At 39.1% G+C, this 23,839-nt stretch overlaps 1 protein-coding gene across 5 annotated transcripts in view; it reads left to right on the plus strand.

Annotated features, from left to right (window-relative positions):
• The window catches only part of cadm1a (cell adhesion molecule 1a), a 456,892-nt gene that overhangs the window by 283,428 nt on the left and 149,625 nt on the right, over nucleotides 1-23,839 (plus strand). For 4 of the 5 annotated variants that reach the window (XM_005725349.1, XM_005725351.1, XM_005725352.1 and 1 more), the window contains exon 2: nucleotides 10,061-10,078. The exons of the other annotated variant lie outside the window; for it this stretch is intronic. In XM_005725349.1, the coding sequence (XP_005725406.1) occupies nucleotides 10,061-10,078 (18 nt within the window). The remainder of the gene's footprint in view (nucleotides 1-10,060; nucleotides 10,079-23,839) is intronic. 5 annotated transcript variants of the gene reach the window in all.

Consider the following 23,839-nt stretch of genomic DNA (forward strand, 5'->3'; position numbering starts at 1 on the left):
GTTGCACCCCTAGTAGAGACCCTACAATAATAGAGAGAAAACCCTGGAAGACATCCCCCTTTGAGCAAGCATCTGGTAACTGTGGGAAGAAAAAACTCCCTTTTAGCAGGAAGAAGCTTCTGGCAGAATCAGGCTTAGGGAAGGGGGAGCCATCTGCCATTCTGACCACTTGCATTTGTGCATCTGGGACACTTATTCTCTCCCAGTATGTTAAAATAGTTACCATTCAATTTGCATTCATTTGAGAGAAGATGATGATGAAGCTGTTGGGAACTAAGTCAAGAGCACGCACCAGAGTTTAGATTATTTTTCATTGACAGTTCTCCCTCAGATGCCTTTGGACCCTCCACTGCACCCCATTGTAGGATTACAGTGGTCCCTGGTTTATTGCGGTGGTTACGTTCTAAAAATAACCTGCAATAGGTGAAATAAGCGAAGTAGCTAACTTTATTTTTTGCAGTTATTATAAATGTTTTAAGGCTGTAAAACCCCTCACTGCACACTTTATACACTTTTCTCCGACAGGCATGAACATTTTCACACTTTTCTCTTTTGATCACGATCGTGGCTCAAGAATTGGCAGTTCGTCTTGTAATTGGAAGGTTGCCGCTTCGAGCACCTGCACCGACAGTCTTGGTCGCCCACTGGTTGCCTACTTGTGGTGATCAGAGGGCCCGGTGACACCAGTGTCCTCTGTCAGTGCGCCCCAGGGCAGCTGTGGCTACAGTGTAGCTTGCCATCACCAGTGTGTGAATGGGTGTATGACTGAATGTAGTGTATAGCGCTTTGGAGTCCATAGGGACTAAGTAAAGCGCTATACAAATACAGGCCATTTACCATTTGTTTCAACACTCTCAAACTTCAAACCTTCATAGAAAAATAAGTCAAGTATTATAGAATGAAACCATAGGCACCCGCGGTTGCCTTTGTTGGTGCAAAATGTTTCATCGACATTTTTGTGTTTGTTGGAGAAAACATACAGTGCAGCACTTCAGAGTCACACTGCTAGCGATAGAAAATTTAGATAAATTTGACAAGCTGAGCGCATTCTGTACTGTACAGGAGACATGGCACGAGATTAATTGACAATGGTCTATAGCCAATCAGAAAGCAGAACACAATGAGCTGTAAAAAAAGAAAAAAAAACATGCAAAATTGCACAAAACAAATCTGCGAAACAGCGAGACCGCAAAAGGTGAACGGCATTATAGCGAGGGACCACTGTACTCTGACCTGATGCACTGCTTTCAGGTTTCTAAGCTGCAGCTCTTTTACTAAAACCTTCTTTTTGAACTCCAAGTCATACTTTGAGAGACAGCTCTAATCACCAGTGATAATCCTCGGCACAGAGTTGGGACTGCTTGACACAGAAGTTGATGATGTGATCTAAAACAAGTTCTCTGAGCAGATCCAACCCTTCATAGAATAACTTCAGCCTTTTGGCATTCAGTCCCAAACGCATTGGCAACTGTATCAAATTCTTTGTTAACAAAAGAACGGTTTCTGAAATTCAGGTGTAGGTACCTGGCATGAAAAGGCAAGGGTTAATGTAACATTAGAAAGCTATAGTTTTCAGAAACTTGCAATTACATCATACTCTCAGTGTGAATCACCTGCGCTATATTATTATCCATTTTATGGCAGCTGGGTGGATATTGAGACAATAGCAGCTCTCATGAAATGAAGCTTATCCACATTTGAGCGCTGCTTTTGTCCTACATTCCCAGTGCTAAGTGTACACAATTTACCAGATGGTACTGTAAACACACTTCACAATGTAAAATTTCTCTCATAAAAAGGGCCCTTGATGCATAATGTTACACTCTTAAACACTAAGCTGTATTACTTTTCCTCATTTTTCTGGCTGCTCTTATCGTTCATGAAAATGCAGGCCTATCTATTCAAAGTCATACGATGCACAAGGCTGCGCATTCATCCACCACCCATGACTTGGTGAATGGCGAGAAAGCATAAGGATTGGGGGGAGTTGGGGACATTACCCTAGGCTTCCTTTTTTTCCCCCTGCACCCTGAGGACACAGCCATTGGTAGTGGAGGGAGGGAGGTTTCTCAGCCTTATCAGCAGACCAGCACCCAGTGCTCTAATCACCAGGTCCCAGAGACAGCCGGAGGTAAAGGGTGAGTGGATGGATGAGCAACATCCAAGGAGAGAAAAAAAAGGGTGGAAGGAGAGAAGGGAAGGGGAGAAAAAAAAGCTATGTTTATACCTCTTAGGTTACAGCAAATGACAGCTGCTTTCCAGTTCAATGCATAACTGAGTAGAAATCCTTTTGGTGAGAAGAGACAAGTGCAGATTTTGTCCCACAGCACAATGTCAGCAGTGAAATATAGACACTTTGCAGTTGCATCACAAGTCTCTTTGCAAAGATTGCAGGTGCCATCTTGAAAGCATTTCAAAAAGAAGGGCCCTAAAACGATGACTGCTGTATGAGTCAATGTCAATTAAATCATGTTAGCTTGAGTTTATAATCTTTGACTGCCATCGACTCTTACTTTCCTTACTTGTATGTGAGACAGACAGCCTGTGGGTTATTTTAGAGGTTGTGTTCCAAATGGGGTGAACAGGGTATGAAATTGCAAACCAAGATGTTCAGGTTGATAAATGGCTTTTCAGAGACCTCGGCAATGCACGGTGTCCTGTAGGTGTAGTGCATTTGACAGTTATCTGTCGCTGTCAGTCCACTTCCATCATTGTATCTGTTTATCTTGGCACCATTCTGCTCAGAGTCAAGTGTTGGCATCATATGTCTTGTCTTGTTGCTAGCTTACGGTTGTGTGAGCGGATCTGCAGTGCTGGATTTTTGTGTTTCAAGTGATTATTTGAACCGGATGAATTGAGAGTCAACATCACACGTTGTAAAACAAATGAATTTACCCTGTGAGAAACTTTTGGTGAAAAGGACGCTATCTTTGAATGTGGTATTCAGTTAATTAATCTGTCCTTGGAGTCTAAATTGAACACAGACAAAAGCCCAGCTTCCGGGCTTGCCGCAATTGTACAATCTCTGATGGAGTTGCCGCTGAGACTGTACAAAAGGTACAAACCTATACTGTATATCTGAACTGATGTGTATGCCACTACGTGAACAAGTACTCTAAATTAAGTCTTTAGTTTCTGTTTGTAACTGGCCTTCAGATTAAGTCATAGAAGTGCGATATGGTCCTTCTATCTATGAGATAGTATAATATCTTTCAAGCTTCCAAAACTGAAAGAAATCACAGTGCTCAGTTTAAACTCTGGTCACATTTTGACACATTTGGGATTGTGGTTTGGGTTTGTTAAACACTCCTTGGCGAACGAGAATATTCTTAATTTCTTTTGATTGTTTATTAGTATTTTTTTGCTTCTTGTGGATTGGCTGTGGAGGAAATGTTGTTTTTGAACCATAAATTTGACAGCCAATCACATGGATTCGGATCAAGGTCTTGTCTTTTCTTCGAGCTCCTATCTCCCTTTGATGCAAAAGTTTAGTTGTATTTCATACGTCATGGTTTTCTTTTAAAAAAGGCTTTGGGGACCGTAACATATTTGGGCACTCACTGAGCCCTAGAACCTCTCTCACCCTGAGTGAGAATCACACCCCCAGACCAAAACAATTTAAAATTATGTAAAATGATTACAGCGCTATCATAGAAACAGTTAAAGAAACCATGACTATCAGTATTGAGTGGGGAGCAAGTCATGAAGACCTCAAATGGAAGGAAAGTGGTCATGGAGATTTAAAACAAATGTAAAACCATGAATTACAGCCCTACAACACTTCTGAAGGACAAAATTAGGTAATGTTCTTCAATTTTACTTCATCAGCAGAATTCCTTCTGGTAGCATACTTTGCCAAGTCTCACTGAGTTTGAAATACAATAAGGAAGTGCTATAGGCAGTAAATTACACTTTAATATTTGATCAAAAAGCTTTGAAGGCACTCGAGTCCAGGTGTGGTTGCAACCCCTAAACTCATTGTGATAGAGCACATAGTGTTCCATTCTCCACACTTGATTTAGTGCTGTGACTTGTTTAAAAGAAAGACAATAGGATTGGTGGTATTGATAATTAGTTTTTAATGTGGCACACTCATCATGTCCAATTTCATGCCCCTTAGGCAGCTGATCGCAGATTTAATCAACACATTATTGCTTGCTATACTGACTGGAGGGAGGGTTTCTGCCTGTATGTGTGTGTGTGTGTGTGTGTGTATGTGTTTAGGTGGTGGTAGGAGTGTGAAGGGGATAGAGCATTAGTATGTTTGTGTGATTGAGGAGCGAGCGAGGGAGGCTGTCAGCATGTGCATCCATCCCAGCAACGTCCCTCTTTGATAGACATTGAATGTGTGTTCCAGGCCATTAACCAAGAGCCACGTTTGAAGATGACGGGGTTGGAAGCTTGCGGTTGTGCTGCGTCGAAGGAAACTGTTGTTATTTTGTTTCCAGTGAACAGTAGTGTCCAGGCCTCCCTCACTTGGTGAATGCAGATGAAAGCCTGCCTGTTACAGTTTTGGTTTTTAGGGGGTTTTTTTTAGACTACTCTTATAACACCTAGGATTTTATATTTACCTGCTTTACAACTGCAGGTACCCACATTATGTATTCTGCATTAAAATTGTATTTTAATGGCAACAATTGTATTTTTTTTCTTTTGATTATGAAATTGTGATATCAGTTTTTTGGGCAGTTGATCAGATGTATGGACAAACCAAAATTTTTAGTGTGGAATATATTGTGACATTTTTGTGAGATTATTAAAGATATCACAGATTTAATTCCTAAAAATCCTGGTGATACTTCACCCTTTTTCCTGACATTGTCAGATTCCCCCCCCTGACCATCCTATTAGAACGCTCCTTGTTACGTCCCATAAATTGGTCTACAGCATGAGGGGTGTAGCACTTAAAGGGTCCCGGTAAAACTAAGAGTCAGAAAGACACATTCTTGACAGAATTTTGATTACCGTAAATAGTCAGTTAAGCCAGTAGACACATCAAAAACTGAAATAAAAGAACAGCAAATCCCCAACATTGGTCAAGAAAATGGCTGAATTTAAAGATCACCCCTGTAGCTCACAACTTTGCCAAACTACTGTTGAAGAGGTCTTTTCTGGAGCCTTTTGAGTGAGTAGTAACATGTAAGTAGGAAGAAGTAAAAAAGGACACTCTAGAGCTAGACCTTTTAACGTGGCACACCCACTGAGAAGTCAGAGTCGGATATATATCCTTGCTAAAGCCAGCTACTATTTGACCAGTAAGATGTGATGGTAACTGATAGGCTGGTGGTGGGAAATGAAGATACTGACCACTGGATGACCTGTGGACTTGGTTGAACATGATTTTTTCACTAACATGAAGGCTAGTGACTTGTTGCAGGTGACTTCAATACTAAGCTAATTACATTAGCTTAAAAAAAAAGTATTCGACCGGCAGAATAAAAACAAATGTGGCACAGTTCTGCCATCAGCTGTCCTTTGTGTTTCCACACAGTCATTGTATGCACCGTGTCTATTTTACATTTTTACATAGAATTTAGTTTTCAAGTTTTAAACTTGAAACTATTCTCACCCTCAACTGGTCATGGCACATTGCTCCCACTCCCTGAGCCTGCTTCTGCTGGGAGTTTTTCCTTCCCACTCTTGCCAAGTGCTTCCTCAAAGGGGGTCGATGTTTGTAGGGGTTTCTCTCTATTTTTGTAGGGTCTTCCTCTCAATATATAAAGCAGCTTAAGGGAACAGTTGTTATTGTTATGTTGTGCTGTATTGGAAAAACAAAAGAAAAATACTTGATAATTGTGCTCATCCAATGGATAGTTGGCTAGTCATTTCCCACCTCTGGCCTATCAGTTATTAGGACTTCTCATTGGTAACATTAGTAACTGGCTTTAGCAAAGATACTGCCTCTTTTCAACACTTGTTGCTGCTCCATATTTTAGAGTCATAACACTCTTGGTGACTAATTTACTTGTCAGTTTGATGAGAGAAAATATCAGGTTAGTCTAGTAGTCTAAATGTCAATTCATTAGGAAAATGCATTTTACAACTACCTGCAACTAAGATTGGTGCTGCAACTGCAGCTAGTGGTATCTTAGCATGCTACAAACAATGTTAACTGGTTCTATTATTTGTCTTTGAAAACCGCTAGTCTTTGATTTCATTTATTTTCTGCTGTGTTTTACGTGCATCTATTTGAAAAAGTGAGTGTAAACACAAAAAACTATTTTATTTCATGTGCTGGAATGTGCAGAAAATAGGTTTAAATGTTAAACAAATTTCTTCCAGTCAGAGAATGTTGCATATAATTTAATGTTTGCTTGAAGTTAAAAGATTAAAACTAATAAAACGAGTTTTAAAAAGAGACTTTTCATTTGATTACATTTTATATGATAGATTATGCAGAAAAGGTAGAATTGGGCTGAAAGAGCTATTGCCTTATTACCTATTTAGGGGATAAATCATGTTTTAAAAAGTAACTAATTACTTTTGAAAATAAGTAATCAGTAAAAGTAACAGGATTACGTTTTTCTGGAAGTAATCAATAATTTGTTACTGATTACTTTTTTCAAGTAACTTGACCAACACTAATTATGAGAATGTAAATAATTAGCTTAACCAACTCGTGATGGTAGCTGTGTTTTCCTAAAAACATTGGGGGTCTGTAGGCCTGTAAAATGTAGAAAGTAATCACAATGAAAACCCTACATTTGACTGAAAATAGTATAAAGAAAAATATGTTAAAAATTGAAAAATGTTCAATCGTTTTTGAATTTTATTTTGATGAGCAGAACTATAAAAACAAAATCACTTCTGTGTGACAGCTGCTGGCGTTATCCGTGATAAGAATTTCACAAGTTGCTCTTGACCACCACTCTCTGCAAGCAGACCATAATAAGTTGTCAGGCTGCACAGTGAGTACAGAGAAAGGGGAAGAGGCAGAAAAGCAGACAACTGGAGCCAGAAAGAGTAGTGGCAGTGTTTATCTTGAACTACTTAACTCCCTGGCTCTGAGTCAAATGTAGAGAGAGACATTGGGAGATAGTGGAGGCCTTCATTAAATGCAGCTCAGGCCCTGGTGAAACCCTGGTTAATGTCCCTATCATCTCTGGAGTGGTCCAGCATCCAGCTCTCTGTCCAAATGACTCATGTTTAATGCATCTGTGCAGCGCTTGTCATTTAACCTCACCTCCGGAGGTTGTGGGTTGAGGTGGGACGGCGAAGGCTCCCGCAAGGCCCACAAGGGGCAAAGCGCCATGCAGTTATTCTTTACCCGCTCTCCATTTGCTTAACATGGGGAGAGCTGCTCCATGTCTCCCCTATTGCTGGGTAATCTCCCCAGAACTAACCCCCACCCCGTCGCACTGCATGAACCTGAACTCAAGAGTGGTCTGGCTTGAATATGTGGCTCTCTGAAGAACTCTGTTACTCCCATCCTAGTGTGCTGAATGTTTAAACAGGACACACCTGAGACTTTAACTTAGCAGTCAGCTCTTTTGCTGGACCATGCATAGCAGCGGTCCCCAACCCCCGGGCCTCGGCCCCGGTACCGGTCCGTGAGTCGTTTGGTACCGGGCCGCGAGAGTTGAGGCTCAGGTGTGAAATGTATGGTTTTCAGGGTTTTTATCGGTTTTCAGCGTTATTTTGTCATCGTTTTTATCGTTAACTCGGTTTTCCTGGGTCTTTTCACGTGTTTTATGAATAAATCTACTAGTTTTATTTTGTTGTATTTACCCGCGACACCTTAAAGGCTGGTCCGTGAAAATAATGTCGGGCATAAACCGGTCCGTGGCGCAAAAAAGGTTGGTGACCGCTGCTGTTTAGCGTTGGTTAAACACTTTGATAAAAGCTACCAATGAGGAGTTTTTACTACCAATTTTACTAGTTTATGAAATTTATTACGCCATTGCGTGACACATCTTACTCCCTTTGATTTTTTTCATCATCATGTTAAGCTCATAAATAAACCTGTCCAGATATTTACAGTCCACAAAAAGACTCACCACATACATCTTTACCACCGGCAAAGCTGTGTAACGGGATATAAGAGAGCTGATTTTGTTTTTGAGCATTTTCCTCTTATTTTCCCCGCTTACATGCGAAGACAGGCTCTCCTTCTAAACACTCCTTCTCTCTCACTTGCACACACCCACTCAATCTCTGCCTCGCTTTCTTGATCTGGATAATGGTAATTAGAATATCACCATGATTGAAATTTGGCAAAAGTTGAAGAGGAAATAGGTTTTCTAATCAAAAGCTGCCTCATAGCTGGAATCCTGATGCTTACTTGGCTGAAAAATGTTCCTCAACGATGGGGGCCTAAACGGATGCCAGACTGTATACTGATGGCCAACTCTGCTCTTTCTACCGATGTCCCCGCTGAGGCTGATATAGCTGATCATGCTGGTTTACATTTATTTATTTTAAAAGTGGGTGTTTTTCTCTAATCTTTGAACGGGCCCACCATAGGTGACATATTTAGTTTCTTAGCTGAATGAGAGCAATAGCTTTTATTATAAAATTATGTTTTTGGCACAGTCTTTGGCGGTTAAAAAGTACATACATCAAAATACATGCATATATGCATAGATAAACGTACCGCAATACAGCAAAAGTCTTAAGCCACCCTTCTTTGCTTTTTTGAAAAGGGAAAAAATGCATGCAAAAATGTATTGAAAGGTGCAAACATACAGTGAAACACAGTATACAAGGCAATTGTAACAAGCTTGAAAGTCAATATTTGTTGCATAAATTTTTACAAACTCCCCAGCACCACTGGCTGAAATGCAACCCCAAACCTCAGCCATGCTTTGCAGATGCCTGTGGACACTCACTGATGTACCTCTCTCCTGACCTCGTCCTTCATTTCTGTATTGGCAATGATTTGAACAAACAATTTCAGATTCATTACTCCATACGACTGATTTTAGTCCAGTTCTTGTGTAATTTGGCATACCTCTACCTTTTCTCCCTGTTTCCTTTGCTTAAGAATCGCTTCTTGAAAACCATCCTTGCACTGAGGTTTCAGTGAGCAGTAGTTGGATTAACTGAAGGTCCAGATGTATCTCTCAGGTTCTGTGTCAGGTCTTCGTTGGATTTTTAAAAAAATTTCTTAAGGACATGACTTTCAGGTTCTGTTTGTAAGATGTGTGTTTTTAAGCCTTGCTAATTCTTCTTTTACATCTACTAATCGAACTTTTTTCCCCGTGCACACCTATGCCAGGTTTTCAGCTAATAACTCTTTAGGAATCACCTTGTTGTTGCAAAAATACAATTTTATGCCTGTCAAACTGTGTTACCTTTGCCATTTTCCATACATTCAATTGAGAACATTGGTGTTATTTCACATTGTTTGCAGAAATGTTTGTTATTCACAGGCACAGCACTGGTTGGGTGCATTTTTAATGTTTGAATGACTATTAAAAATACAAGAAAGTCTGATTCCTTGGACCTGAAATATAAAGAAACAGGGGTCTCAAACATGCACTGTAGTAGATCTAGTTTTTATGAGAAGGTCTTTTTCTCTCCATAGAACAAAAATAAGAACCTAGCATGTTATAAAATGATATAGTTTGGTTAATTTGTAGAAAAGACAGAAAAACGTGTTTGTGCATGGGATTATGTGCTCGACTGTTTCTTGGCTGGGAGCTGGAGCTTCCTGGATGTTCTGCCGGTTGCTTGGCAAACTCACACCGTTGCCTATGATGTAATTCCTTTCTAAATACGGTATTATTCTAATCTGATTCAATCCATATTTCAGTCCTTTAACCAGTAAAAGGTAAAAGCTGTGCTATTTGTATGGCATAGCTAAGAGCTTTGTTCAGTGACTGTATAATGTTTTTAAAAAAACTGTTTTTAATTTTTAATTTTCTTGTTAAAACGCTGAAAAAGCATGATTGTTGTTTCCCTTTGGATTCTTACCTGATTTGTCCTGTACTGTACTTGCATGCACCTTTATGCACTGGCAAATCAACTTTGAATGAGGTTTTAAACGCTAATCTCCCTTTCTGTTTCTCCCCACTGCTTCTCCTCTTCCCACCTACTGTACCCTCCTCCACAAACACAGGAGCTGCACAGGACCCAGGTAAGCCTCCCCCACATCTCCTTTCCTTCTCCTGACCACAACCTCCCACCATATTCGAGCTTTTGTTTCATTTCAAATACATGCTTCCTCTTTCATCTCGTATTTTTGCACTGTGTGTCAAATCTGCAGTCTTTCTCTCAGCATCTCTCAAGCTCACATTTTGATTTTTGTCTACCTCACCCTTGCGAACTCATGCTGCTGTCATTGATGCTGATGTCTTCTGTCGCTTACCGGCATTCTAAGTAGCGCTAGCTTGAGCAACTTAGTACACACTGCACAGAGAGAGAGTTCAATCATCCGAAGGGTCTTATTTCAACAATATATTTTTTTCAAAATGAAAGAAAAAGCATTTAAAATTAAAGCTTTTGGGAGGGAAAAAATTGGACTTTGCAGTTTTGCTGTTCTACATTTGTACACACAGACAGTGCATTTATGTCGCAGACTGCTAGTGGCAGTGATTTAAAAATGATAAGAGGATATAGCTTTCACTACTTTGGTATTACATTTCATTGTTGCATTGTCGTAATTACCTATTAAGCTTTCATTCAGGAGATAATGATGTTGCCTTTCAAATCAAATGTGTGTAATCATATTCTTATTAATTTTACATGCGAGCTGGAGTGTTACAATTATTTTGGGAGAGAAAGAGACGAGTACAGAAGGTGAAAGGTGTGGCTGCTGACAGCAAACCACAACCACAGCGTGTTTGTCTGTGTGTGTGTCTTTGTCAGTAGAGATTTGATAGTTTCTTCCAAACTGAAAAATCCAGAAAGGAGTTGTTTTTGGAAAACGTGCTCAGAGGTGCATGTTACGCTGTTTTAGAGCAACCTGTGTGATCTGTTTTTCCTCTGTAGCCTCTGGTAACGACATCTTAACCCCATATATCGTGGTAAGGTCTGGGGTAAGTCTTCGAGATGACAATGATGATGATTATGGGAGGTTTTGTGTGCTGTTTGTTTGTCTGTATTTCCGTCATCAGCAAGACTGTACAAAAACTCAGCCTGGATTTTATGAGGTGGAATATGGGCAAAAGAAGAACCCATTAAATTCTAATGATCCGGCTCACACTCTTGAAACTTGCAAAAAAGGCAATAAGCATTAGCTTTACTGGATCTCTTGTAGTTATTATTATGATTGTGATTTCAAATGCCTTGAGCTGTGAAAAACAGGAATTTCCATCCTATTATGTTTACTACCACATTCTTCCTCTATACATTTCTTTAATTTCATTAAATACAAACCTGTTTCTTTCTTTCTTCTCATTTTGAAGCCAAAAACCTTAGAATGTAATTAGGTTCACCCATTGGCTCAGACTGACTCACACAGATTGCGATATGCCTACAGTCTGTCTGTATTTATAAGTCAAACAGTAATTATTTGCAACCCTTCACCAATCTGTCTCAGAGTAATTGCAGTCAGTCCGTGTCAGGCCTCGATTACTTGGAGACAGTCTGTCTCTAACCAGGTGACCTGTCCAATCACCTTGTGATCTAAAATGGATATCCAGAGGTTGGGATTGTTGCCTTCCCAACCTCTAGGAAACCAGCTGGTTGCTGCAAGCTCTCGCAATCAGTCATCGGGCGCAAAAATTAAATGCACCGATTTCTCGTAGTTCCATCCAAGTCGAATTGTGCCACCAGTTAAGATACAGATTTCAAAATGCAGCATTTGAGTTTTAGCAAAAATATTCTGTCTGCTGTGAACAAAAACTCCTGAACAACTATCTGATGTACAAGCAAATAATTTAACAGCTGCTCCGCTGAATGAGAAAAGTGAGTAATGCTGGGTATTAAGGCAAACCTGCAGAGCTCCATCCGGCGGTACTTATTGTTGTTTAAGGTCTCTGAGTGATTTAGGCGGCTTAGACTGCAACTGGACGGTGATGCTTTTCAGACAACATCTAGCTTTCTTTGACATTTTAATGTCCCCGACTTGCTTTCTTAAAAAGTGTTTATGTATTATGTATTACACCATCATATCGACACACTGTGCTATATAATCATTTTGGTGTCCTGACTTATCAGGGCATGAAAGCTGCTCCAACTAATACTGTAAGGCTAAAAGAATATACTACATTATGACATGAGGATGAACTGTCCTCTGTTCCTTCCTTGCTTTGCTTCAGCTATTCCTTTTAAAACATAGTGGCTTTTACTCAGCAATAATTGGGGTTTAGTGCAAAAATCGCCACCTTTCCAACAAAAAATTATGCTGCATATCATGCCATGCTGCCTCTCTTAACGTCTTCACTCCTCCTCTCACCATCTCTCCTCTACCAAGCCTTTTAATCCAATTAGCAATGCCAGTGACAGTTATTTATATGTACATGAATTAGAATTGAAGAGCAGGAGATCCTCCCTAGGGGCTGATTGGACGGAGCCCAGTCCTTCACAGGCCTGTTCTCGGTCACAAACCTGTCCGGTTGCCACCAAGCAGTGGTGGTCTCTCAGCTTATCACATACAAAGCATCGACAAAAACTCATTGCAACATGCATTGCAAATGACAGTTACCCGTTACCTTGGACTTTATTGTGAAAACCAAATCAGTGGGTACTTTTTATCCCCAGCACGGAAAGACTTTGACCGTGTTGTTTCATCTTTTTTAGTGTTTTCTAAAACCGTCACAATTTAAGAAATATTTGACACATTCAAATTGGGACACTCTAATAAGCTGTCTTCTCGGTGTTCAGGTTCATCTTAGATCTATGTTTCTGTTGCATTCCATTGCGTGGACTGAAATAGTGGGAGTGCCAAATGAGTGTGTAAGCTGCCAAATCTGGCTCGCTTACCCTTTTGAACTATTTGCCAATGATTGCAGTACTTCAGAGGGGTAGAAAAAGGCATGTCACAGTGCTGCCAGCCTTATCCTTTAAAGATTTTAAGGTTTTAACAACACGTTTGAAATACAGTTTTAGAAATTTCTAAATTTACATTCATTAGCAATGCCACTTTAAGTCCAGCAGTACAAACATTAATGTTTGCAGTTATAAATTAAGAGTTGTTGGCCTGCAAAGTCACTTTAACATTCCATTTGTAAAATTATTCACTTTTGGTTAATTATGAGTCTATTAAAGAACTCAATAAATGTGCCAGATGGCTTTTTTTTTGGCTTAAGTTAATACAAAATTAACTCTAGGACTGCTTTATTTTAGCTTTTGGAATAAGTGCTCTCATTGTGCTTCTGTTTTCTACAACAAATTATACTGAAATAAAATGTAAAAGGAGCAACAAGATGGAAAATGCGTGACCAAAAATAGAGGACTGGATTTATTTTAGGCTTGTATGATTAAGCCGGTGTTTAAGGCATGTGATTAAATTCAAGATGTCTGTGAAGTAAAATAATATAGCTTAGTTCACAGCCCAAGAATAAATATCAAATTCAAAAAAGAAAGAAGGAAAAAAGAGATGACACAAGTTGAGACAGTTGGCGCACTATTAATAATAGCTCATCGAGATGTGCTCTACTGCCTTTCCTAAGCGAAGCATGCGGATACCGTTCAGCTCAAAGTTGTCATCATGTCGAAGTGCTTTAATTTTGTTGATTTTATACAAACTAAAATATGAATCAGTCAGTAGAGAACTTCCCATCTACATTCAAAATGGCTACAATCTTAAGTCTATAAAAAAAATTGACATAATTTCAAGGTTTGAAAAGTGAAAACAATGACAACAAGCCTTAAACTTACAAATGGCCAGTAGGGGAAAATCCTCTGGTTGGGAAAATGTAATCTGGTTACACTGAAGTAAAAAAAATCATTTGAAGTTTTTTTAATGATCTCAGTTATTAGTTTAATTTCTTGTTGAATTCTAGGTAATGTTCATGTTGTAAATTATATCCCATTAAAGGATCATAAAGTAGGGTTTGCTATAGGGTGAGCCTACCATTGTGACCACATGTCTCTCAGATGGTCACACAGGCCTAGAGACTGGTCAGTGAGAAGAAATGTGTTTTCCCCTGACGGTTAGATGTGGTTGCTGGTAGCTGCTAGGAGAAATTAGTACCCTCCCAAAGATTGGCCATTGTTTGCATGAACGGCACTGACTTGTCTGCTAACACTCGCCTTTTACTCTCTGAGCTATAGTGAACCTCGAGCAAAGTGCTTGCCTTTTACGTTCTGTTTTAGGTTTGTGTTTGACTATAGCTCGGATAGTACGGGTGAGTGTTTGCATACAAGTCGGCGTCTTTCATGCAAACAATAAGCGGCCACCTCTAGTGACCAAAGCAATCATAAGGAAGTTTTTGGTACATTACCATATACCATTTAACGTAGCAACTCCCAGCAACCATTTGCCAATGGGTCAGGGAGCACTGTGGTTTAACCAATCTCTTGTGCTGGGTGACTTAGACCTAACATAAGCATGTTTTTCCATTCAAGAGTTGATTCAACTGTTAAAGTACTTCTCAGCTTTTCAAAATATTCTCCACCAAAGAAGGAGGAGAAATAATAGTAGCATCAGCTAAATCACTGACACATTTTTATTTTTGTTTACTGGAGTAAACCAGTACTAAAAAGAATAACGTTTTCACAGACTTGAGAACAAGAAAAACATTTCTTGTTGTCAGAGGTCATGGTGTTTTCTTAGTTTACCCACCACTACAGACAAGAGTTCTTTTTACCTGCAATGGGGACTCGCGTATTTGTTCTGTGCGCCAATCAATAGAATGGAAGACGTGCGAGGACAGAGGTGGGCTGAGGGACAGCAGTTAAACAGAAGGAGTCTTATCCATGTGTGCACAGACGGGCTCTTTGAACACATACAAGCATGCATTTGTACCTTTGCAGCCCCATATACACACAAACACGCCGAGTACAGCTCAGATTAATGACTGAATCAATCACACGCATACAGTGTTTGCTTGTCATCCTGTATGCTTTCCTTTTATAAGACAAGTTCAATTTCCCAGGCTACTGAAGCTCTATCAGCGTTTCCACAGAATATGTATTCAGCAAGGTCATCTCTCACTGCACCAAGAAATTTCCCTGCCACGAGGATGTGTCTTTGCTGTTGAAATGTCAATAGTCCCCCAGTCGGATGCATTGCAATCTACATTTGTCAATACATGCTGCTTAGAGCCATACCATGAGCAAAGCATGCAGCTCGTTCATTAAGTAAACCTTTTTTTTCCTTTTACTCAGGTTGATTCCTGTTGGCTCTGATTCATTCAGTTAATAAGCACATGAGGTCTGAATTTTATTCAAATGCTCAAGTGTTCATTTAAATTTTGGATTAGAAATTTTAGCGCTACAGAATGTCATATTTTTACCGTTTAGGTATTTCTAATTTAGAAAAGTAAAAATATAAGAATTCACCAGTGTATAGGAGGATTCAGTAGACATCATGCTGACTGCCATCTCTTGCCTTTTGGTAAATAAAATGACACCGACTCACTGATGCCAGTGGCCAGTATTTCTCTTTTGTGTCACTTTCAGTTTTGCGGTCGTTAAATGTTCAAAGATTGTGTGACGAAGGACAGAAGAACTTTGAAACAGCCTTGTTACTTTTTACAACAAAGATTTGTTTGTTCCCTTGGCACAAACTGGGTTATAAAGAACCACAATAAAAACAAGAAATACCACTGATACATTGTCGCACAAGTAATTGGTCAATTTATTAATACAATTCGTCTATTCAGCCGACAACAGTCCTCTCGGGGCAAACCAGAAACCAAATGATTCCCTCTGCGCCAGCATTTGGTGACAGGGGAGGGGGGAAAAAATGTATTTTAACAGGAACAAACCGAACAGCAGAACCAGGCTCGGGGAGGGTGACCATCTGCCACAGCCAGTTGGGGTGAGGGTGAAGCAAAGAGAGGGAAAAGAAGAGCACAGAGAGACAACAAACGATACAATAGGAAGCACTCTGCAGGTTGGCGGGACCAGTAGCAAGCTCTGGAGCCGGTATCATCCCAGATTATCACTGTTGGTGCATCCTTGCAAAAATATATCATTCAGACCTTTCAATTATAGATCCTAACACTGCCTCTGCATTATGCCAGGGAGAAGAGAATGTAATAAGATGTAAAGGGTAAGGGAACTGCATCCCATAAAAAAATTACAGCTCACACTGAGCATAGGTTAGACCCCCTGCTCTTGCCTGTACTGAGAGTAGGCACAGAGCTCAGTAAAACAGCTTTTATGGAGGCAGCTCCTTCTACTTGGAATAAACTAAAAAAGTTGAAGTTAAAAGTATAGGTTTCAACTTGCTGATGAATGTTGTTATTATTTAAAGATGGAGCTACAGTAGAGCAAGCAAAAAAGCCAACAGTATGTCTGTATTGTTGTTCTGACCTTGTCTGCCTTTAATCTTAAATATCCAAAGTTATTGGGCCAGTCGATTTGATCATCTGCAGGATTGTGACCTTTATTACCTTTGAGGAAAACCTACAGATAAAGCAATAGCTCCCAAAATTAACGTCAGAGATTTTGCACTTTATGAGGTTTTAATAATAAATAATAATAATACATTTTATTTATAGGCGCCAAGCACAAGCACAAGAACAATAGCAACAATACAATATAATAAAACATAGCAAAATATAATTTAGACAAAAATACAAGCATGAAAGTATAAAAGCTGAACAAGGTCAAAATGGACTAAAACAGAATCAGGTGTATACAATCCTGAATAGATGGGTTTTGAGAGGTGATTTAAAAGTGGTGAGAGAGTAGAGTTTTGCAAGCATAACGCAAGCCAACGCTCCAGCGTGGCCGCAACTGAAAAATTATTCATATATGACACACGTCTCAAACGTCAGAATGATAACAATGCATGCTTCCAGTGTTTTAGATGTCTGCTTGCTTTCTCTCCTCCCGCTTGATTCAGACAACCCTTACAGGGCTTTATTGTGATGTGATCTGATGTACTGAGAGCGTAATAAAATCTAAATGGTTGAACTTTGACCACAAACACGTCTTGATCGTTAAGGAAAATGGCACAGCTGTTTCAACTGTTTCATCTCCTAATTAATCTGTCATAATGCAGATACAATATCATGGCAGTGGCTGTTTAAAGTAATTATCTTTGACATTTTCAGATAAATAGACATTTGCCTTGTTGCTCACTATCACTACCTGATAAAAGAAACCGGTGATTGAACTTTAAGTTAGACAAATTGTGTGTAAAAAAAAAAAAAAAAATCATGTGAGCAATATAACTGTCATAACCTCATCACTAAGGTAGTTCAAGGTAATTCAAAAAAGATTTAAACTGAAATAGATGTGTATGGGCTTTATGTTGCTATGCTTTATATTATTTTCAGTATAAAACTGGTGCTGATGTTGTCATCATCTTGAAGTTAAATGGAGTTAATTTCGAGCTTTTTGTTGTTGCAAAAACAGGAAGTAAGTAGGAGAAAATGTTGGGCTTTTTCCTTGAAGCAAGAAAAGCATAGCCTGCTTTTTGGCCACTGAGAGGAGACGATTAAGCGTGCATACATCAAATCACATTTCAGGAATTATAATCAAATGTTTTTAAATAATTCAGCTACGGCTTGATATTTGTTTTAAATATTCATTCTTTGATTAGTGGATGTAATAATGTGTACTGTCTCAGTTGTAGCTTTTATTGACATTTTACTTTTGATTAAAACCAATTATCTTAATGAAATCAACATAAAATAATAAATGACTGTATGCAATATTTGATAGTTGCACAGCAAACACAGCAAAGCAGAAATACTGGCCATCATATAGCATCAGTTTTGTAGGAAATGTTTCTGAACTGGTAAACAACCATGTGAATGTTTTAAAACTGTACATATATTGTAAAAACAAGAATTAAGGAATATGAATAAGAGCAACTACTGTGCTGATATGTATCTATCTTCAGGGAACTGATCAAATACACGTCAAAGAGAAGATAACCATTGAGGAAGATGAATGCATGACAGACCAAATGTGTTGGCAGATGTAAACACCAGACTGTATTAAGCCAAACATCATGTTCTTTTCAAGCAGTCAGAATCAATCAGAAACAATCGGGATAAAAGAAATGTTTGTATTCAACTGCAGCCAGTGAGTCTAAGAACTTGGGTAAATAAATAGATGATGAAGAAAGAAATGTTGGTGTACAAATATTGCAACTTGTTTCAAATTCAGCTTATTTCAAGAATATGCTAGAATGCTAAAGTGAATGTTAACGCAATATCTGAAATCAACAGTTTTATTACTGAAAAAAATTACTTTCTCAACATATAAATATAGTTAAGTACAACAGTGTAATCAATGTTACAAAAATACAAGAGTATTTTTTTTCTGATTCTCCAACTCCAACAAGTTGTGAGATCTCTAGTGAGCAAATGATTAACATTAAAAAATATTCCAAATGACAACAAACCATATAATATTAACCTATTTCATAGCTGCTAAAGTAAGACACAAGGGAAGAAATATAACAAAAGGTATTTGCGTAATTTATTTAATGGTTGTAAAATAGTTACTGTGGCAACATTGTAGCGTTACGGCCAGTGCTGCGGATCGGGGTATATTCACAATGCCTGCATTTACACTGCATTTAGCCTTTAATAAACTTTGGTTCTCAGAACTACATTTATTGCTTTTGTTTTGTTTTTTGCATAAACAGTGAATAAATTACAATGCAATTACTATTACAATTACAATGCACGTAACTTGGAAAGAATCCCTCGATGCTGACCACAAAGAGAGCTACCATGAGATTAACACAAGGCTTTTGCCTTTTTAACCCATTGTTTGGGTGCAATGCCGAAATAATGGCTTCATGAATTCAGCCTAGTACTTTAGACAATGCTGTTGCTGAGTAGAGTCTTGGGAGCTTGAAAAAGACAACTGGACTTCTTTAGGCTCGCAAAGGCTTCTCTCTCAGAGGCTTCTTGAGCTCTGAAAAGGCCGGAGAGTCCCAGGCATTTAACCCCTAGTGAGGGCTGTGCTCTTTGGAAGTGGCTCTAATGATCGTTGACCCACTATTGATCCTGTTAGTCGTCACATGTGTTAAGGTGTGAAGAAAAGCGTAGGTCATTACCATAGTGGATCAACTATCCTTAGGACTACTTCCACAAGGGCAACAACCACCAGGTGTTACATACCTCAGACTCGCCTCTATTTTTTTTTAGAACTGAAGGAGACTTTTTGAATGAGAGGTGAAATGTCTTCGCAAACTTAGAAAAGTCAAGTTGTTTTCTTTTTTAGGCTCTCAAGATGATCCTGATGATAGATTCTGAGAGTACCGGTGGTAACAGCAGACATTAAAAAGTTGAACAACCCCTGCTCTAAAGCTTTGTGTATTGTCTGGTATTTACAACAGATTGAGCTCTAAACACCTGTCACTTTCACTTACAACTACAAGTGCAAAATAACAGCAAGTTTGTTCACACACCGCATCTAATCAATTTCTTTAATTTGTAGACCAGCAGTAGACCCTCTGAAAATGTTCACCCCTCATTAACACTGCTATAAAAGTGATTATTTAATCAAGAATATTGTTTTTTATTTGGTTGTTGCTCATTGTGCTTACTGTATTTATAAGTGGAGCAGCCACAGAGGATTGTGGGAGTTCCCCAGCAACAAATGTCCCTCCGGCTGCTTTTCAGTATGGCTGAGATACTTGCACTAAGTCATGCCATCAGCAACTGCAGTCACAGCTGTGATGTATGCATAGCAAGCAGTGTTTTGTCAATAACAGACTGAAGGTGCGTGAAATCTGCAGATAATGTATGTTGCCTTAGCACGTCATCTAGCCAGTTCACTATGGTTTCTTTCTCTTATGGGAAGAAAGACTGGCGTACTGTCTGCTACTCTGAATCCTTGTCCAAAACCACATTCATTCTCCATTTTTGTCCATAATGCTTCTGCCAACAGGTAACAGTTTGTCCGCCTGCTGATGAGGAACTGCTTTGATGTTGATGGCAATATCATGTAGATATAGGACATAGTCAGACAACAGTTGTGTCTCTAATAAAATGTTCTGAAATTATTAATCTTTAGTCTGTCATTACCTCAATTGTAATTGATTTCCATAGGGGAGGGGATTTTATTTTCTCAAAGCAATCAGTAGAGACCAGTGTTATCAGAGTGTAACACAATTTTAAGTCGACACTGGTATACAGCAATCCCACCATACTGGGTGGAGTGAAATGAAGTTAAAACAATTCAGCCTTTCTTCAATTTGTTGTGGAGTAGCACATGTCTCGCAGTATATATGGCTGTGGAAATACACCACCTGTCATTGCTTTAAAACAGCTTGACAAAGGTGTCAGTCCTACCCATGTCATCATCCTCCCATCTGTCCAATTCTCCAATAACTGGGGCAGTCCTCGCAGTGTCCAGTGCCCACCAGGAATGACTGACTTTTTGACGGCTGTGTCAACCAAGAGCTCGTGAATTTTTTAAAGGGATCGAAAAGCTCATACCAATAGATGATGTGCCCAAATCTCTCCATCTCCAAGCCCATGAACATTTAGACTTGTGAGGAAACCCATGTACCCCTTCAGGAATCTATGAGAAGGTAAAGAGCTTGTGCAGTGTTTCATGACTAAGGTGCTATTCCATATTTTCAAAGCCAGTTTGAGCAGTTGGGAATCAAAGCCTCTGGATCTCCTATGTGTATCCTGTAGCATAAGCTGCTGGGTCACCGGTGAATCTTTCAGCACTTGCAGGTTGTTGGTGTGGGCCTCTGTGGATTCACCGCATCCTGCAAATGCCTATGCAACTTGGTAATCTCCTAAGGTTGCAGGCTGGGGCGATGCCTTGGGCAGTTTGATATGTACCTCAGGCCATTCCTGTGCAGTTTTTTGCAGGCATTTAGTCCTGTTATGTTTTAATGAGATTATTACTGTTGTTTCCTTAACCTGTCATTTTTAATTTCATTCATCTTACTAAAAGAATTATATTCAGTTTCATTTCCGTTATGCTTTGTATTAATTATATTGCCTGTTAGTCTCATTTTTGTGGCAGGGCACTTCTTGATGTGTTGTTTACTTGACAGAAAATTGCACTGCTGAACATTTTAGAGATTTTTCTTAGACAAACACCTTTGTCATCAGTTGTTTGTCACTTGTCACGGGGTCTGAAGAGTAAACCTGCTTCACCCAGTGTGTGTCAGGAGCTGATGGTGAGATATCCCTGTTCTGCTTTCTCACGCTTTTCTACAGCTGCCTGACTCAACATAATATCCACATGACTGGCTGCACATTTAAAATGGTTCAGTCAGTATACACAGTAGGTCTACAGTACAAGCTGTTTTCTGTCTGCATTCTGTCTTAGTTTGGAGGTGACCTTACTGCAGTATCAATATGCTCAAATAAACATTCTGTGCAGTTTTCCAAAAAGAAAATGCTTTACATGGTCTTGGAGAATTATATTGGATGCTTGCATTATCTTTTTTTTTAATGTCATATCAGGTAAACAGTTGGGTTATGGTTAATGTTATTTTTGAATATATTTCAGAGTGGCTGAAATTATAGTTACATTCATGAAAACAACTTTTCACATGGCTTTATTCAGTCCTCCATTTCCATTGCAATTAAGTGGGTAACCAAATTAATAAATTCACTCAATTAACTTATCATTAGCAGAAAAGGTTGCACCTCTATAAAAGCAGAAGTTTTAATAAATTGCTGGTCTGGACCATTCAGGTGTGTTATTAACACAATGCTACAATCTTCCCAGGAGTGAGTGGATGTTTCATTAAAATCACCCCAATGCTCAGAGAATCTGTATAAAACCCAAGACTTTACAGGCCTCAGTTAGCATGTTAAATGTTAAAGTTCATGAGAGTACAGTTAGAAAAGATTAAATAAGACTGCTGTCCCGGATTCGAAAATGTGGCACAAAAACAAACCAATGGAGGCCCAGTAGAGTGCAATCAGATGAAGAGTTTATTAAGAACACATGCGTGGGAAGAAGCACACAGCATCACATCAGCGGACTTCTTCGCCCAAAATACACAGACAATAGCTTTTTTATAATGTCAGGGTTAACGCCCCTTCACGTGTTATAAGAACATTATTTGCATCTTAAGAACATTATGTGCATAGTTTACAGTAAATGGTCAATCTTAAACCCCTAAAATTAGACAAAGAAGTTCCTTTTTCTATCACACCTTCCGTAAAAGGCAATAAGTTGCAAGCCTAAATGCTCCCTGAGGGCTTGTCCTCCTCTCTGACACATCTTCTGTCACCTGTTACTAAGCAAACTCTAATGCAACAGATTGCTGAATACATTCAGGCCTTTACTCAGGCCTGTTTCTAGATTATATGTATTATATGTGTTTTGTAAGCGTGTATGCAGTTTTAACCTTCTGTAGCTCCAAGTCACTTACACAATAGATCGTCCGGACATCGCGCAGAACGAGGCTTATGACCTTCCCTTAATTGACTGAACTTCAACTCTTTAATAAGCACAAAATGCAATGTGTGTGTACAATTATTATGACTGCACCTGTAATAAAAGGTTACTGTGAGGCCGGCAGGTTTTAATGAACATCTTAATGCAGTATCAATGCTATAGATTATATTATTAATGATGCAGGATATATTGTAGCAATAAAATTATTTATAATAATCTCTTTCAGAGACGTCACCACACCGTTCGTTGTGTCACTCCTCGGCCCACTCAGTTACTTCTAGCTCCATCAATGGCATCATGGACACCGGGGTCAGCTCTCCGGGGTCCACTGCCCTCGTGATTACTTCAGCCTACTCCTTTTCAAACAAATAATGGAATGATATTTTGTAATGATTGTGAAGGCACATGTTTGAAATGTTTGAAATAAAAATGAACTGATTACCTTTTCCAACAATCCTCTGGCGCAAGGAATGAGACAACAACCACAAGTCACCAATATCCCTAGAAATGATGCAATAGAAAGCATTACAGACATCACAAACCCTTTCCATTGTCCGAACACGGATGTCATCCAGCTCTCCAGCGAGTTGTCGATTCCTGAGTGTTCATGCATAGTTTTAGACAAAGTTTTCAGCCCTTCCAGAGCTCGAGTTACTGAGCCATCTAGGGCAGTGTAACAATTAAGTTTAACATCCAGGCATCCATAAAAACTGAATTTATTAAATTTAACAGAGTTAGAAGTTAGCAGGAAGTTAGCTCGCTAGTTTCCACCTAAACATGACATACCATGTTCTGACTGAGAGATTTCAGAAGAAATTAAAACGTACAGCTCTGCTGTCACTTCCGGCATAAATGAAGACAAAACTAAACAGCAGTGACGTTTGTAGGATCACTGAAGTTGGAGTAGCTGGTACATAATGATGTGATCGCTAGCGGCACAGCTATGTTAGCATAATATAAACACATTAGCCCAGTGAAGCTGGAGGATGAACGCTAACTTGTTTCCAGTGATAAAATTTAACTTGAGGGTTCCGGGTTGTTTGGGACAAATGGAACCAAACTTCAGTCAAGAAAAGAACAGATAATCCATCCATAATACAAGGTTAGTCATTAATATACTGCTGCATGGGCTGAGCTGTAGTTACATCGTAAGGTTTTAAAACCTGAGCTTTAAAATGAAAATAGAATAGAATTCAACTTTATTGTCATTGCACATGCACAGGTACAGGGCAACGAAATGCAGTTTTCATCCATCCAGAAGTGCTTTAGCCATGATATAGATATATTACAATATATATTAGCAATAATAGATATATTACAGAAATGGGTCTATTATGGTATGTTATAATGTACACGGTATGAAGTATGTCATGAATATTCTATAAGTATGTACAGGCTGTAGTGAGTACAAGCTATGTACAGGCTATGAACAGGATAT

Source organism: Pundamilia nyererei, unplaced genomic scaffold (assembly GCF_000239375.1).
Source record: "Pundamilia nyererei isolate P.nyererei 1_Seehausen unplaced genomic scaffold, PunNye1.0 scaffold00015, whole genome shotgun sequence".
Taxonomy (NCBI): Eukaryota; Metazoa; Chordata; class Actinopteri; order Cichliformes; family Cichlidae; genus Pundamilia; species Pundamilia nyererei.